This window comes from Lactuca virosa, chromosome 5, assembly GCF_052849685.1.
Source record: "Lactuca virosa cultivar CGN04683 chromosome 5, Lactuca_virosa_CGN04683_v6, whole genome shotgun sequence".
NCBI lineage: Eukaryota > Viridiplantae > Streptophyta > Magnoliopsida > Asterales > Asteraceae > Lactuca > Lactuca virosa.
Window position 1 is genome coordinate 172,225,314 of NC_136430.1, and position 14,310 is coordinate 172,239,623.

The following is a 14,310-nucleotide window of genomic DNA, read 5'->3' on the forward strand; positions in this document are numbered from 1 at the left end:
TAATTGCCAAATCTCACAATTCGAACTATGAAGAGGGATGTCGTAATCATAATCGAATTTGAGAATACAATTTTCACAATTGCAATCTTCTTAAAATCTCTCTTAGTGAAAGCATTTCATCACAATCATTTTCATGAAGGAGATAAATATTATGACACTCAGATTTTATGGTGTATGTGTTCCTATCCATGTGAATTTGTCAAAACGAAGGTTTGCGACAAATCCAAAACCATATGGACTGAACTTGTTCAATCTTGATTTCTTGCCTCATGGTAACACGAGTGCCCACCATGTCTTCCAAGTGGTTTAGCAACTCACCCTTACATATCAATGTACTTTCCATTGATCAAGGTGCTTTGTCTTTATGCATTCAAATGAGAACTCATAGAACTCACATACATATTTAGCTTAATTGGAATGGCACGGAAACAAAATAATGTCAACACGATAGGTTATAAACCTCAAGTCGTGCGTTAGTGATGATTAACTAGGTTTACTCTTGATTTGTTCTTGAAACTTTTCAAGACCATTAAGACTCCCACTGACTCCTTGACATATAAGATTCTCTTGTCAAGAAACATTTCTTGACAAACAAATATTCAAGAGTTAGTGTAGCCTTTTGTCAACTTTAACACTTCACACAATTGGTCTTGGTTGGTCTTTGTCTTATCCAAGACATCACAACTTACCAATTTCAAATGTGCAAGAATAAGAAAACTTTTCCAAATTCCACATTTGACGAGTGTTATAAACCTACTTAAGACTTGTCACTCAAGTCATAATCTTAGAGTATGACTCTTAAGACTTGATATTGGAACGAAGTATGATTGACTTATTGATTTAACTATTTCCATAATTCTTGATTCCTCTTCTTAGACATGCAAATGCACTAAGACTCACTTAGAGGACCAATTGAGAAATAGTTCTTAATCATTAAGACTTATCATAAAACACAATAAAAGGTACTCTCCCTTCTTCTTAGAATAGAGAAACTTTTATCTTTCTTCCTACTTGATTCTTCTTATTCGTTCTGCTATTGATTGAAACTCTTTCGATCAACTCAGAATTATACTTAATCTTATAAGTATAACCATATTTACTAAACTTTAGTAAATCATGACGAATATCTTTATCACTCTTGTGGTGGACTTGATCAACGCACAACCTAGTGTACTCTGACTCCTAGTCCTTCTCTTGACACTTTGCCAAAGAATTAGTCTAATTTCTAAATATGAAGTTTCTCATTCATCACGCAACCAAGTTGTATGATTCCAAGTTTCTGTCCAATTGAAACTTGGACGATGAGAATCTTCCCTTATTTGGCAAATTCTCGACATTTCCACAAATAACATAATTAAGAATCAAATCCATTATTGCTAATAATAGAAATAATTAAACATCAATTTTTCATACACACCATTGCAAGGATAAATAAGTAAGACAAAATCAAAATTTATTTTATTGCGGAAAAATTTGTCCTTACAATGTAATTCAACTGAAAAATTATGCTATTACATATTTCTTATCAATCTATCCTAACTCTAGAGTAGCAGCTCAAAAATCTGATCTTCGAATCCATGCGATCGAAATCCATTTCTTCATGATCAGATTCAGCACACTTCTTCCTTAAGCTTCCTCTCTTTTCTTTGATCCTGCAAAACATCAAAATGTAATCTTATCACATCATGTATTAAGAATCAAAAATAGGAACTTACAGAGTTAGATAATGGATTTTACCTGAAGTAGAGGCATATTCCTTGACTCTCCCATCTCTTAGATCTCTCAGGTAGTTTGGGCAGCTTCGTCTCTAATACCCCTTCTCTAGGCAATAAAAGCAAATGGACTCCTTTGGCACAGCACATGGGATAATCTCATGCTTAGTCCTTTCTGGACTTCCAATGTTGCCAGTGTCCATTGAAGTTTGGGAGTTTGATTCACCAGACAACTTTGCTTGACCAACACGCCAAATCATTGCTGATTCAGCAGCTATAAGCAAATAGGTGAGATCAATGAGGGTCCCGTCGTGTTCCATCATATAGTACTCTCTTACGAACTCACTATATGATTCAGGAAGTGACTGAAGAACCCAGTCAACAGCCAACTCACCTGAAATCTCGACACCCAACATCCTTAACCTGTCAATGTGTGACTTTATCTCCAAGACGTATGCACACACAGGTTTCCCATCTTCGTGTTTACTTGCCAATAGGGCTTGAGTGAGCTTGAAATTTTCAAGCCTTTGAACTTGTGGGTTAGGGAGAATAATTGGAGGAGGTTGAGGAAGTGAAGCATGACTCTCATTTCCTTGATCGTATCGTGGAACGTCATCTTCATTTGGAAAGCGTGTTCCAAGAGACTTGGGAAGACCATTGTAAGATTTAGACATCTACAAAACGGGAGAAAATTCAAGTTAGTTGATAAGAATCCATGATGTAACACCCAAATGAAACATCAATTCTAGGATCCAACACAACATTCTACAACCTAGAAGAGGGATGCCGTAATCTAGTTGCAGAATATTTGAAGGTAGGTAAATGACGATTTACCAATTCCCACCATGAAAAACAAAAACTGAAGTTTAAGTTTTAAATGAATTGAAACTCCTAGATCTTTTGAGATTCATTGAACTTTTCAATGGCATGTTTAATCTCGATTATGCCCTTCAAATTTGCGACTGGAATGCCAAGGATCACAAACAAGGTGTGAATAACCATACGAATCTACGTGATGCACTCAATGATACTATCACCTAATCAATGTGCCGGTTACCCACACACGCTCCATTGATCTATGATAAACATCGAGCCACCCTTCGCCACCAATGTCAATCCCAAATTAGTGTGTCGGTTAACCACGCACGCTCCACTAACGTTTGACAAGGGTACGAAGTGTAATTCCATGGATTAGCATACAATTTCACATTTTGCCTAAAGTAAGTATGATTTGGGAATTTGTAAAGCATGTAGTTACTTTGTACTTCATTATACTTATAATGGAAGGTTTCGTCCTATCCTACCCGTTCGGCTAACGACCCTCCACTAGTCAAGAGTGGGGTGGGTAAGAGTGGATCCCCATTTTATAGGCAATTTCCTTAAACACCCCTTATAGACCAGCTTCGTGAATGAGGCCTACTAACGGTAAGACTGACTGTTTACTCATAGATATATATAAAATTAGACTTTCAATGTTATATATAGTATAGGGTGTATTTTACACTTTTAAAATATAGGTGGTCTAATTTAATAAATTATACTTTTAATTTTAATTAAATGTAAACCAAAACTTTGTGGGTTTATAAAATCTCCTTTAATTATACACCTTAATTAATAAATAAAACCATAAGGGTGTAATTTGAACTTTTTCAAAATACGAGGGTTTTTAGAATTTAGCATTTCAAAATTAAACTTTTAATCAACTTTTAAATTCCAAAACTTGAGGGCAAGTTTTGAAACATTTCAAAACATTAGGGTTTAACTATTTAAATTTCAAAAACAAAACTTTTAAGTTCAAATTTAAACTATAAAACTTAAAGGGAGTAATTTGAAACTATTCAAACTTTGTCAAGAACATTCTAGATCAACAATTCAAATAAGGCAATTATATAGTTTTGACCTAGTCTAATTTCTTGCAAGATAATACACCAAATAATTCAAATAATTAAATTTAATCATATAAGGAAGTAATTATTCAATTAATATGAAATTATCTTTTATTTTGGCAAAGATAATCACCCAATATCATAAAAAACCAATTTCTATCAATAAAAAACGTTTTGGTAATTATCTCACAGCAAAAATAGGCAAGAAACCCGAAAAATCCTCCATCTGACTCTCTGACTCATCGATTCAGGCTTAGACTCGTCGAGTTCACTATGGACTCGGCGAGTCACCCAGTTGACTCGGCGAGTCAAGTCGAAAACCTCAAAAAAAATTCAATTTTCAGCCAAAATTCGATCAAATAAGCATCAAATTCACTAACAAACAAACCTAGGCTCTGATACCACTGATGGGTTTTTGAGCAATACATCAATCCTATGGTGTACATGCAAACCCTAATAGCTTTGGATTTAGTTTGTCAAATGAACATTCAATTGAATATCCAAAGCTATAAACCCTAGATCTATCATATAAGAACTGAAATAAGGGTTTAGTAATTACCTTTGATTGTTATATAGTAATAACAATCAATTCCTTGCTTTGATTGGCTTCAGAAAGCTCAGTGCCTCAAGTATTGCACCTCTAATGGAGTCACAAACACCATTAAGCAGTTGGATGAAGGAGAGAAGAGAGGGGAGGCACCAAAAACGGCTGGAAACCCTAAAGGAACACTTAGCCACGTTTTTGGGGTATAGGGGTCCTTTATATACATGTAGGCTATTAGGGTTTGCAACTAGGAAACCCTAATCTGACTGCTTAGGCCCTAAGCAGCCCATGGACTCCTTTAACATATCCCTTGGACGAATTCCTTATGGGCTTCTCATAGAATTCGTCCAACCTATATATATTATTAGGTGATCCATAGCCCAATTGTAATTATCTTATAATTACAACTCCAGTCCCCTAAGTTTAATTACTCTCTTTTAGCCACTAAATTAATTCTTAATTAATTCTTGACTAATATTAATTAAACAATATGATTTCTCCGTTAATATATTATTCTTATAATATATTAATAAATCAAAATTAGACCTTTCTCTCCTTAATTCATCCTACATATTGCTATGGTGAAGGCAACTGAAAAGGACCATACTCATAATCAGGTCAAGTACATACCAAAATAGTTATGGACTTAGACACTAATCCAACAGAGAGGTGGGTCATCCACTAGCACGTACTCAGACTCAGGAAATTGAAGGCCCACACCCAAACCAATTAGGGTAATGAGACCTCCAATGCAAATGTCGCCAGTGGTCTTCATGCGTATGCTGTCACACTTATCCAAGAAAAAGGTGGCGAAACCAGGGCAAGACCAACGGCGGCTAGTCATGCAATAGAGGAAATATAGCTCGACTGTGTTGATTTGTCCCGGCTCGTGACGACCAAAGATGGAAGTTGAAAGGATCCGGTGGGCGATTCTCCAACAAGGATGGATGATGTAAGGATCTTTTTTTCGACTTGGATTGAAGTTTGGAAGGCTGGTGATTTGAGTCCAAAACTCTACTTTGGGCAAGCTCTTGAACTGAGTCCATTGATAACTATAGATGTCGGTGTTTTTCATATCGTATGTGCCCATGATAGTGTTGAGGTTGTCGTATGTGAGGCTGCGCTGCCGACCCTGGAGTTTAAATGTGAGCACCTCCTCTGCGTCGTCCCGTGCATAAGTGGAAAGGAATTCAAGTGTGGGTTGCTTGAATGTGCGTGCGGAAAGAGCTAGGAAATCGTGCCAACCTATGTTGAAGAACAGTTGTTGCAAGCAATCATCAAGGCCAAGGTTGATCATCGACTCCTGGTGGTAAAGTTTAGTGGCTCGGATCGCATGTTTTTGGAGGTTGGACTTGAATTGCTTGATTTGTGCACTAGTGAGGGCAAGGTTACCATCACAATCAACATGCTCGGTAGACACTTTTTTTGTTGATCGCGATGATTGAGCTTCACGGGAAGATCCACGAGACGCGTGAATGGTTTTGTTCTTTCCCATTGCACCTTTTAATATAACCTAGCAAAGACCAAAAACTTGTGCAAAATTATCCCTCACACTCGGCTCACACCAATCCAATAACAATAAAAATCGGGCAATTACTCCAAACTTGCAATTTGGCTCGATTCAATACAATATAATCCAATAAATTCAAAGCAAACCAAGTCTAATTACTCTAATTCATGGCATAATGTTATCTAAATTAGAAATTAAATGCAATGAATTAAAAGGAATGTACCAAAATTCGAGTGTCGAAACCCGAAAATAAATCCGCAAAAACCGCACCCCAAGCTTGAATTGAACTCGCAAGGTTGAATCTTTTGAATCTCCGGTGAGAAACAAGAAGTTTGAAATTTTTGGTCAAAAGTAGTAGCGGCGGCCGGCGGCAGAGCTAGGGTTCCGGCGAATAAAATCTGCCCAATTGATAGTAGATCAGTGTGGTTGGAAGTGTTTGGTGAAGAATGCCCAAAGAAATTTTTAATTTTGATTGAAAGTGGTGGTGGAATGAAGGTTTTTTCAATTTGCCACCGAGTTAGAGGGTGGCTGCAATTGTGCTTAATCCCGGTGGTAAAAGGGTGTTGGTTGGTCGGAATTGAGTGGGGAGGAGGGTGGTGGGGAAGCGCCGGTGGGAGCAGCAGGCGAAAGGCAGGATTGGGTGAGTAGTGGTTTTCCGGCGACAGGGGGGGGGGGGAAATCGGTTTGTAGTGGCTGTCGCTGGCGTGAGAAAAGGAGGGGAGGAACTTGTGAAGGCGGCGTAAGGTCGGCAGGTGGTGACGACGGACGATGGATGTTGGTCGGAAGACGTTGGCGGCAGCGGGAGTAGCGGCTGGTCGGAGGGATAAGGTGGCAGAGGATGGTTTGGATCGCTGTCTTCTTGGTGGAAGGGAGGCACAAGGGGGGAAGGGGGTTCGACGGGTTAAGGAGGTATAAGGTGGGTTAAGTTCGGGTCGAATATGGGTCGGATCTGGGTTAGAACGAAATTGGAGCGGGTTATCGAGTGGGGCGGTACGGGTGTGGGTAATATGGGCTGGTCGCACAAGGGAGGTGCAATTTTGGTCTTGGCCGCGCAATGACCTGCGAGGGTAGGATCTGGCCGAGCGCAACAATCAGAGAGCACCCCATGTTGGGGAAATTTAGAACTCGGAATCGGCGCGGCTGGGGGTCGGTCGCGCAACGGCTGCGCTGGTACCCGTGCAAATTACAAATTTTTGGCATTTTTTCAAACTTCACCAAGATCATTGCTAGGCTTCAATATGCTTATTTTTAGACCAACTTTAAGCTTAGATACACCCAAAACTTCAAGCGGAGATTATTTATTTACAATGCATTTATTTAACGTCTTTGCCAAGACATAGTCCCGCTTCCATCAACCTTCGTAAATCGGGGTTTCCAATGTTACGTTATCGAATTCTCCCTTGTCAAAGCCTTCATAAAATGGTTTCAAGCGGTGCCCATTCACTTTAAATATTTGATTTGTTTCCAAACTCTTAATTTCAACCGCATCGTGTTCAAACACTTTTATAACAATAAAAGGTCCGTGCCATCGAGATCGCAACTTTCCCGGGAATAGCTTTAAGTGTGAATGATAAAGAAGAACTTTTCGGCCCGGAATAAAATGCTTTCGAGTGATGTGCTTGACGTGAAACGCTTTTTTCTTGTTTTTGTAGATGCTTGCATTTTCATAAGACTCGTTCCTTAACTCTTCGATTTCTTGAAGTTGCATCTTTCGGTGCTTCCCGGTTTCTTCAATATTGAAGTTACACTTTTTAACCGCCCAATATGCTTTGTGTTCCAATTCCACCGGCAAATGACAAGACTTTCCATAGACGAGGCGAAATGGAGACATGCCAATTGGAGTTTTATAGGCGGTTCGATACGCCCACAATGCATCTTCTAACTTCAAGCTCCAATCTTTTCGTGTGGTGTTGACCGTCTTTTCAAGAATTTGTTTGACTTCTCAATTTGAAACTTCGGCTTGGCCGTTTGTTTGTGGATGGTAAGCTGTTGATATCCGGTGTGTGACACCATATCTCTTCATCATGGCTTCCATCATTTTATTGCAAAAATGAGTGCCCGTATCACTCACCAAGGCTCTCGGTACACCATATCTTGCGAAAATGTTTGACTTCAAGAAGTCAATTAAAGTTTTAGAATCATCGTGCCTTGTAGCCTTTGCTTCCACCCACTTTGAGACGTAGTCAACCGCCAAGAGTATATAAGTATAACCGAAAGATACGGGGAATGGGCCCATGAAATCGATTCCCCAAACATAAAAAATTTCACAAATGAGGATAGGGCTTTGAATCATTCCATGCTTCATGGATATGGTTCCCGTTCTTTGACATCTATCACAACTCTTGCAAAATATATAGGTATCTCTTGACATTGTTGGACAATAGAGTCCACATTCTATCACCTTGCGCATGGTTTTGTTTTGACCAAAATGTCCTCCGCATGCATACTCATGGCAAAACTTCAGAATTGATTCGACCTCATTTTGATGAACACACTGCCGTATTAGTTGATCCGGACAATGTTTCCAAAGATAAGGGTCGTCCCATACATAGTATTTGGAATCACTCTTCAACTTGGCCTTTTGGTACTTGGTAAATGTGTGTGGAATTTCTTTAGTAACTAGGTAATTGACAATATCCGCATACCATGGAATGGTAGTTGAAATGTAGAAGAGGTGTTCATTTGGGAATTCATCAAGAATGGAAGAAGAAGAAGAACCACCAATATTCAACCGACTTAAGTGATCCGCCACTAGGTTTTCGGCACCACTTTTTTCCTTAATCTCAAGATCGAATTCTTGTAAAAGAAGAATCCACCGAATCAACCGTGGCTGGGCATCTTTCTTAGTCATTAGATACTTCAAGGCCGCATGGTCGGAGTATACAATTACTTTTGTCCCGAGAAGGTATTGTCGAAATTTCTCCAATGCGAAAACAATGGCTTGAAGTTCCTTCTCGGTGGTGGAATAATTGGCTTGAGCATTATCCAAGGTTTTGGAGGCATAGTAGATGACGTGTGATGCTTTGCCTTCCTTTTGACCTAAATGGTGAAATTGCTTGCATCGCACATGATTTCAAAAGGAAGTTCCCAATTTGGAGGTTGGATTATTGGAGCGGAGGTGAACAAGTCTTTAAGTTTGTCAAAGGCCTCTTGACATGCTACATTGAAGTCAAAGTCAACATCTTTTTGAAGAAGGAGGCACATTGGTCGCATGATCTTCGAGAAATCTTTGATAAATCTTCTATAGAATCCCACATGGCCCAAGAAAGATCTCACTTCTCTAACACATGTTGGGTAAGGAAGGGTTTGTATGACATCAATTTTGGCTTTATCAACTTCAATTCCCTTTTTGGAGACAATGTGTCCCAAGATGATGCCTTGATTGACCATGAAGTGACACTTCTCAAAGTTTAACACCAACTTATTCTCAATGCACCTTTTCAAAATCTTCTTAAGGTTATCCAAGCATTCATCAAACGAATTGCCATATACGGTGAAGTCATCCATGAACACCTCAATTATATGCTCTACATACTCGGAAAAGATGCTCACCATGCATCGTTTGAGTGTGGCGGGGTCATTACATAATCTAAATGACATCCGCTTGTAGGCAAACGTGCCGAAGGGGCATATAAAAGTCGTCTTGTCTTGATCTTCGGGGGCAACAAGTATTTGATGAAAACCCGAGTATCCATCGAGGCAACAATAATGTGATTTGCCCACCAATCTTTCGAGCATTTGGTGGATGAAAGGAAGGGGAAAATGACCTTTTTGCGTGATGGAATTCAACTTTCTGTAATCAATGCACACCCTCCATCCATTTTGAACTCGAGTGGGTACCATTACGCCCTTGTTGTTTTCAACAACTGTGATTCCCGTTTTCTTGGGAACCACTTGAATCGGACTAACCCATTTGGAGTCGGAAATGGGGTAAATCATGTCCGCATCAAAGAGCTTGATTATCTCTTACTTGACCACTTCCATCATTGTAGGATTTAATCTTCTTTGAGCTTCCCTCCGAGGCTTACAATCGTCTTCCATAAGGATTTTGTGAGTGCATACAGTAGGATTTATCCCCTTGATGTCCTTTATTGTCCACCCCATGACCTCTTTATGATCTTTCAAGACTTCAACCAATTGATCCTCCTCAAAGTCTTTCAATTGAGAAGAGATGATCACCGGGAGAGTTTCGTCTAGACCTAGATAAACGTACTTCAAATGGCTAGGCAAGATTTTCAATTCAAGTGTGGGTGGTTGGATTATGGAAGGGGGAATCTTGTTCGGAGAATGAGATAAGGAAACTTGAGAAACATCCTTCTTTGTGGAATTGTTAACTTCTAAAGTCTTCACAATCTCTTCAACTTCGGAGTCCATTGTGTACATACCCAATGTTTTCTTCAAACTTTCACAATCAAGACTCAAGTTGAGCACCATCTTCAAAATATCTCCATGTGATAACTCGAATAGTTCTTGGGTAATTGGCTCAATTACATCAACCGGATACAATGGAGAAATGTTGCTAGGGTACCTCATTGCTTCAAACATGTTGAAATGAATGGTCTCTCCATCGAACTCCATGGTGATCTTCCCATTATGGACATCAATAATCGTGTGAGCGGTATTCATGAAGGGTCTTCCAAGAAGAATCATAGATGACTTAGATGGAGTCTTCTCTTCAAGGTCAATGACATAGAAGTCCACGGGAAATACTAGTTGATTGACTTGCACTAGGACATCCTCCAACACGCCTCTTGGAAATACACTTAACTTGTTCGCTAACTGAATTATCACTCCGATTTCTTCCAAAGGTCCAACATTGAGAGATTGAAAAACCGAGTAGGGCAACACATTGATTGAGGCTCCAAGATCTAGCATGGCACTTTCGACATGCAAATCACCAATAGTGCAAGGGATAGCAAACATTCCCGGGTCTTTGCATTTAGGTGGTAACTTCTTTTGGATGACCACAGACACATTTGTATTGACTTGGATCTTTTCATTCGCCTTGAATTTCCTTTTAGTGGTGCACAAATCCTTAAGAAATTTGGCATAGCGTGGAATTTGCTTTATGGCATCCAATAATGGAATGTTGATTTGGACCTTGCGGAAGGTTTCAAGAAATTCCTTATCTTCCTCCTTTTTCTTTGATGGAGCCAATCGGGAGGGAAAAGGTGGTGGTATGACCAATGGCTTGATGGGTTTGTTGGAAGAGTCGTACTGGTCGATGTTTGGCATAATCGGGTCCTTTGGAGTAGGTACAACTTTCGAAGGTTCAACAATAATGACTTCATCTTCGTCTTCTCTTAAAACTCTTTTAGGGTTGCTTTCTCCAAGTGTTTTCCCACTTGTTAAGGTTATTGCACTCACATTGGGGTTCTTCTCGGTTTGAGAAGGAAGTTTACCCCTTTGTTCCATCTTGTTGAGAACGGTGGCCAAGTCTCCAATTTGTGCTTGAATGTTGGAGAAAGTGTTCTTGGTCTCTTGTTGAAATTGGGTTTGGCTTTAAGCAAGAGAAGTGACAAGTTCTTGAAGGCTCATTTGATGGTTACCACTTGATTGGCCTTGTTGTGGATGTTGTTGGTAATTTGGAGTGGGATGAGATGTTTGTGGATATGGAGGTTTTTGTGATGGGTATTGAGAAAATTGGGGTATCATCATAACATGTGGTGGGTTTTGCTTTGGTGGGTAAGGGTTGATTGGGTTATTCCTCCAATTTGGGTTGTAGTTATTTTGAAATCCCATGGGTCTTGGTTGACCTTGATATCCTCCCATTGCATTAACATCCTCCGGTTCACTACCAAGTGTGGGACATTTATCCGTATAATGCCCTATCATTGCACATATACCACACACAATCAATTGTTGACCACTTCCCACCACCATTTGACTTAACACATTAGTCAAATCCAAGAGCTTTGATTCCAAGTGTTGGGTGTTGCTAACTTCACCAACCAATTGTGGAGAATTTTTCTTCATTTCATTGAGGGTCCCAAAGTTTCGTTGATTTTGATAAATGGTTCCAAAAAGTGATCTTATCTCTTGGGGTGTCGTGTTGAAGATGTCACCACCACTTGAAGCATCAATCATCCTCCGATCGTTTTCATTCATACCCTCATAAAATTGTTGAAGAAGTAATTGTTCGGGTATGTTGTGTTGAGGGCAACTTGTACATAAGTTGTTAAATCGCTCACAAAAGTCATGAAAAGTCTCATTCTCCCCTTGACGAATCCCCAAAATGTCACTCATTGGCTTGATATCCGGGAGGTGGGATAAAACTTGCTATTGAAGGCTTTGAGTAATTCTTCCCATGTGTGAATAGACTCAGTGGTAAGTTGAATAACCACTCTCTAGCTTTATCTTTCAAGGTGAGCGGGAAGGCGGTTAACTTGAAATCATCCAATGTCACATGTTCGGGAAACATGCTAACACATATCATATGAAAGGATTTCAAATGCCTTTGAGGATCTTCTCTATCCAAACCATGGAACTTGGTGAGTTGATGTATTAAACTTGACTTCAATTCAATTTCTCGGCGGTTTGCAGGATAAACAATACCAAGGGGTGTGTGAGTAACATCCGTCTCCATCATTTGTCGAAGTGTCAACTTTTGAGGGGGATTGGGTGGATTGGGGTTATTGGGATATTGTTGAATGTAATTGGGAGGTTGTTGGTAAGGTGGGTATGGGTATTGTTGGTGATTGTAGATTGGTGGTGGATAAGGTTGGTAGTTAGGATATTGGTTGTAGGGAGGTTGTTGTTGTGGGTACATTGGGTTTTGGTACATTGGAGGTTGTTGGTAATTAGGTTGATTTGGGTAATGTACTTGTTTTTGAACTTGAAAAGCATTGGTTTGAGGTTGGTTGTTTTGATGGAATTGTTGGTTTTGTGGTTGTGGTGGTTGATAATTGGGTTGGTTTTGAGGAGGGTCTTGATTCCAAGGTGGCATATCAATGAGAGGTTCTTGTTGTTGTTGTATTGGTTGTTGGGGTAGGGTGTTGGCATCTTGATTGTTTGAGTTTGGGTTAGGATTATGAGGTGGAGTGTGATTCATGGCTATGTAGTTTTTAAACGGAATGTCTTCAAAGGAATGACCAACAATTGGAGAACTCGGCTCGGTGTCGGTATCACTTGAAGTATGAACTTGATCTTCTATGTTGATTAGTGGAGAAGAGGCAGAAGCTTGAACTAGTTGTTGTTGCTTTGCTTGTTTGGCTAACTTTTTCAACCTTTTTGCTTCTTTTTCAATCTCCGGATTGTAGAGTAGTTCACCGGTTCTTGTAGACCTAGGCATAAACAATCAAATAAAAATAACCAATTTCCCCGGCAACGGCGCCAAAACTTGGTGGGATGTCAACTCCACCAAGCAAATTACACCCTTTGTTTGCAAATAAAACGTAATATAATGGTAAAAAGGGGTATCGATCCTTGGGGAAATGGTTGTATTCAATCACCAATGCAATCCAATAGAACTAGTGTAAATAAACTAACTAACTACAATTAAACTAAAAAGGGAGGGGGATATGATTTCTTGAAAACTAAAAGACTTGAATAACTAAAAAGCTTGCAATTAAGCAAGATGATGAGATGCTCAAATATTGATGAGAATTGGTTAACCAAGGCAATTCAACACAATGAACATTTGTGTGTTTATCATTAGGATTCAACATGAAGCTTATCATTCATCCCAAATTGGTTATAGCAATCATGAAGCATGATATGCCGAGATTCCTCATAGGTAGTATGGAGGTTGGGGAAGCCCACAACACACCTTCTTAATCTAAATCATAGATCCAGTTGAAGCAATTGAACCCAAGAAGTTGATTAGCCTTAAGAATGAAGGAATCCCCAATTCCTAGAGGATGTCAATGCTTACACATCCATAAAGGAGCTATGATTCATAAGCTAGAGATGATTTCTACCATCATAAAGCCCTTGTTCTAAGAAGTTAAATGATTCAATGCTAAACCAAAGAAATAAACCAACAATTGCTCATTCAAGTACCAAGCTCATGATCAAAGTATTAAACAAGCATAAAAATATAAACTAGAATCATAAACATAAGATAAATGATAAATAAACATGAAACCTTCAAAAACCCACAAACATTCAAAGGTTTTAGCCAAAGTTAACCAAAATAGAAAAATTAGCCACTCGTGGCAATAGAATAACAATCACAAAAGTCTAATTGCATAAAGAAACTACCAATAACTTGGAAAGATGAAAATAAATGAGTCTCAAGCTCCAAAATCGCCTTCTTCTGGTCTCCAATGGTGTAAAATCGAAGTGATAGCTGATAGATCCAATCCCCCAAGGTAATGGCAAGCCAAATGACCAAAATGCCCAAAACTGGGCAGTTGCGCGGGTACCCGCGCAAGTCCTGCTGGAATGCTATTGACTCCTTTTTTCTCCACTAACCATCCCACTACCAAATATTCCCTTGGTCCCCTCCATATCCCACATGATTCAAATTAACCAATCATCTTTTAGCTTCAAATATGGATGTTCCAAGCCCAAAATAACAATCCATGATCCATTTTCACAAGCCCACTTCATCCAAGTCCTTAGCCTTTTTAAAGCCCAAGTCTTCTTTAATGGATCCGCCAAGCCCAAAAATGTCCCGGAAGCCCACAAAGCCCATTTCCAAGCTAATCCATAACT

General features: G+C 39.4%; 2 protein-coding genes across 2 annotated transcripts; both read right to left on the bottom strand.

Annotated features, from left to right (window-relative positions):
• Positions 1-7,003: 7,003 nt before the first annotated feature.
• LOC145112027 (uncharacterized) lies at positions 7,004-7,483 on the bottom strand. Its single transcript, XM_079048240.1, has one exon. It carries the CDS (start codon positions 7,481-7,483, stop codon positions 7,004-7,006), a length of 480 nt encoding a protein of 159 aa, XP_078904366.1.
• Positions 7,484-9,618: 2,135 nt separating this feature from the next.
• Positions 9,619-10,887, bottom strand: LOC145112028 (uncharacterized). The gene has a single exon (XM_079048241.1). The coding sequence runs from the start codon at positions 10,885-10,887 to the stop codon at positions 9,619-9,621; it is 1,269 nt and encodes a 422-aa protein (XP_078904367.1).
• Between the last annotated feature and the right edge of the window lie 3,423 nt (positions 10,888-14,310).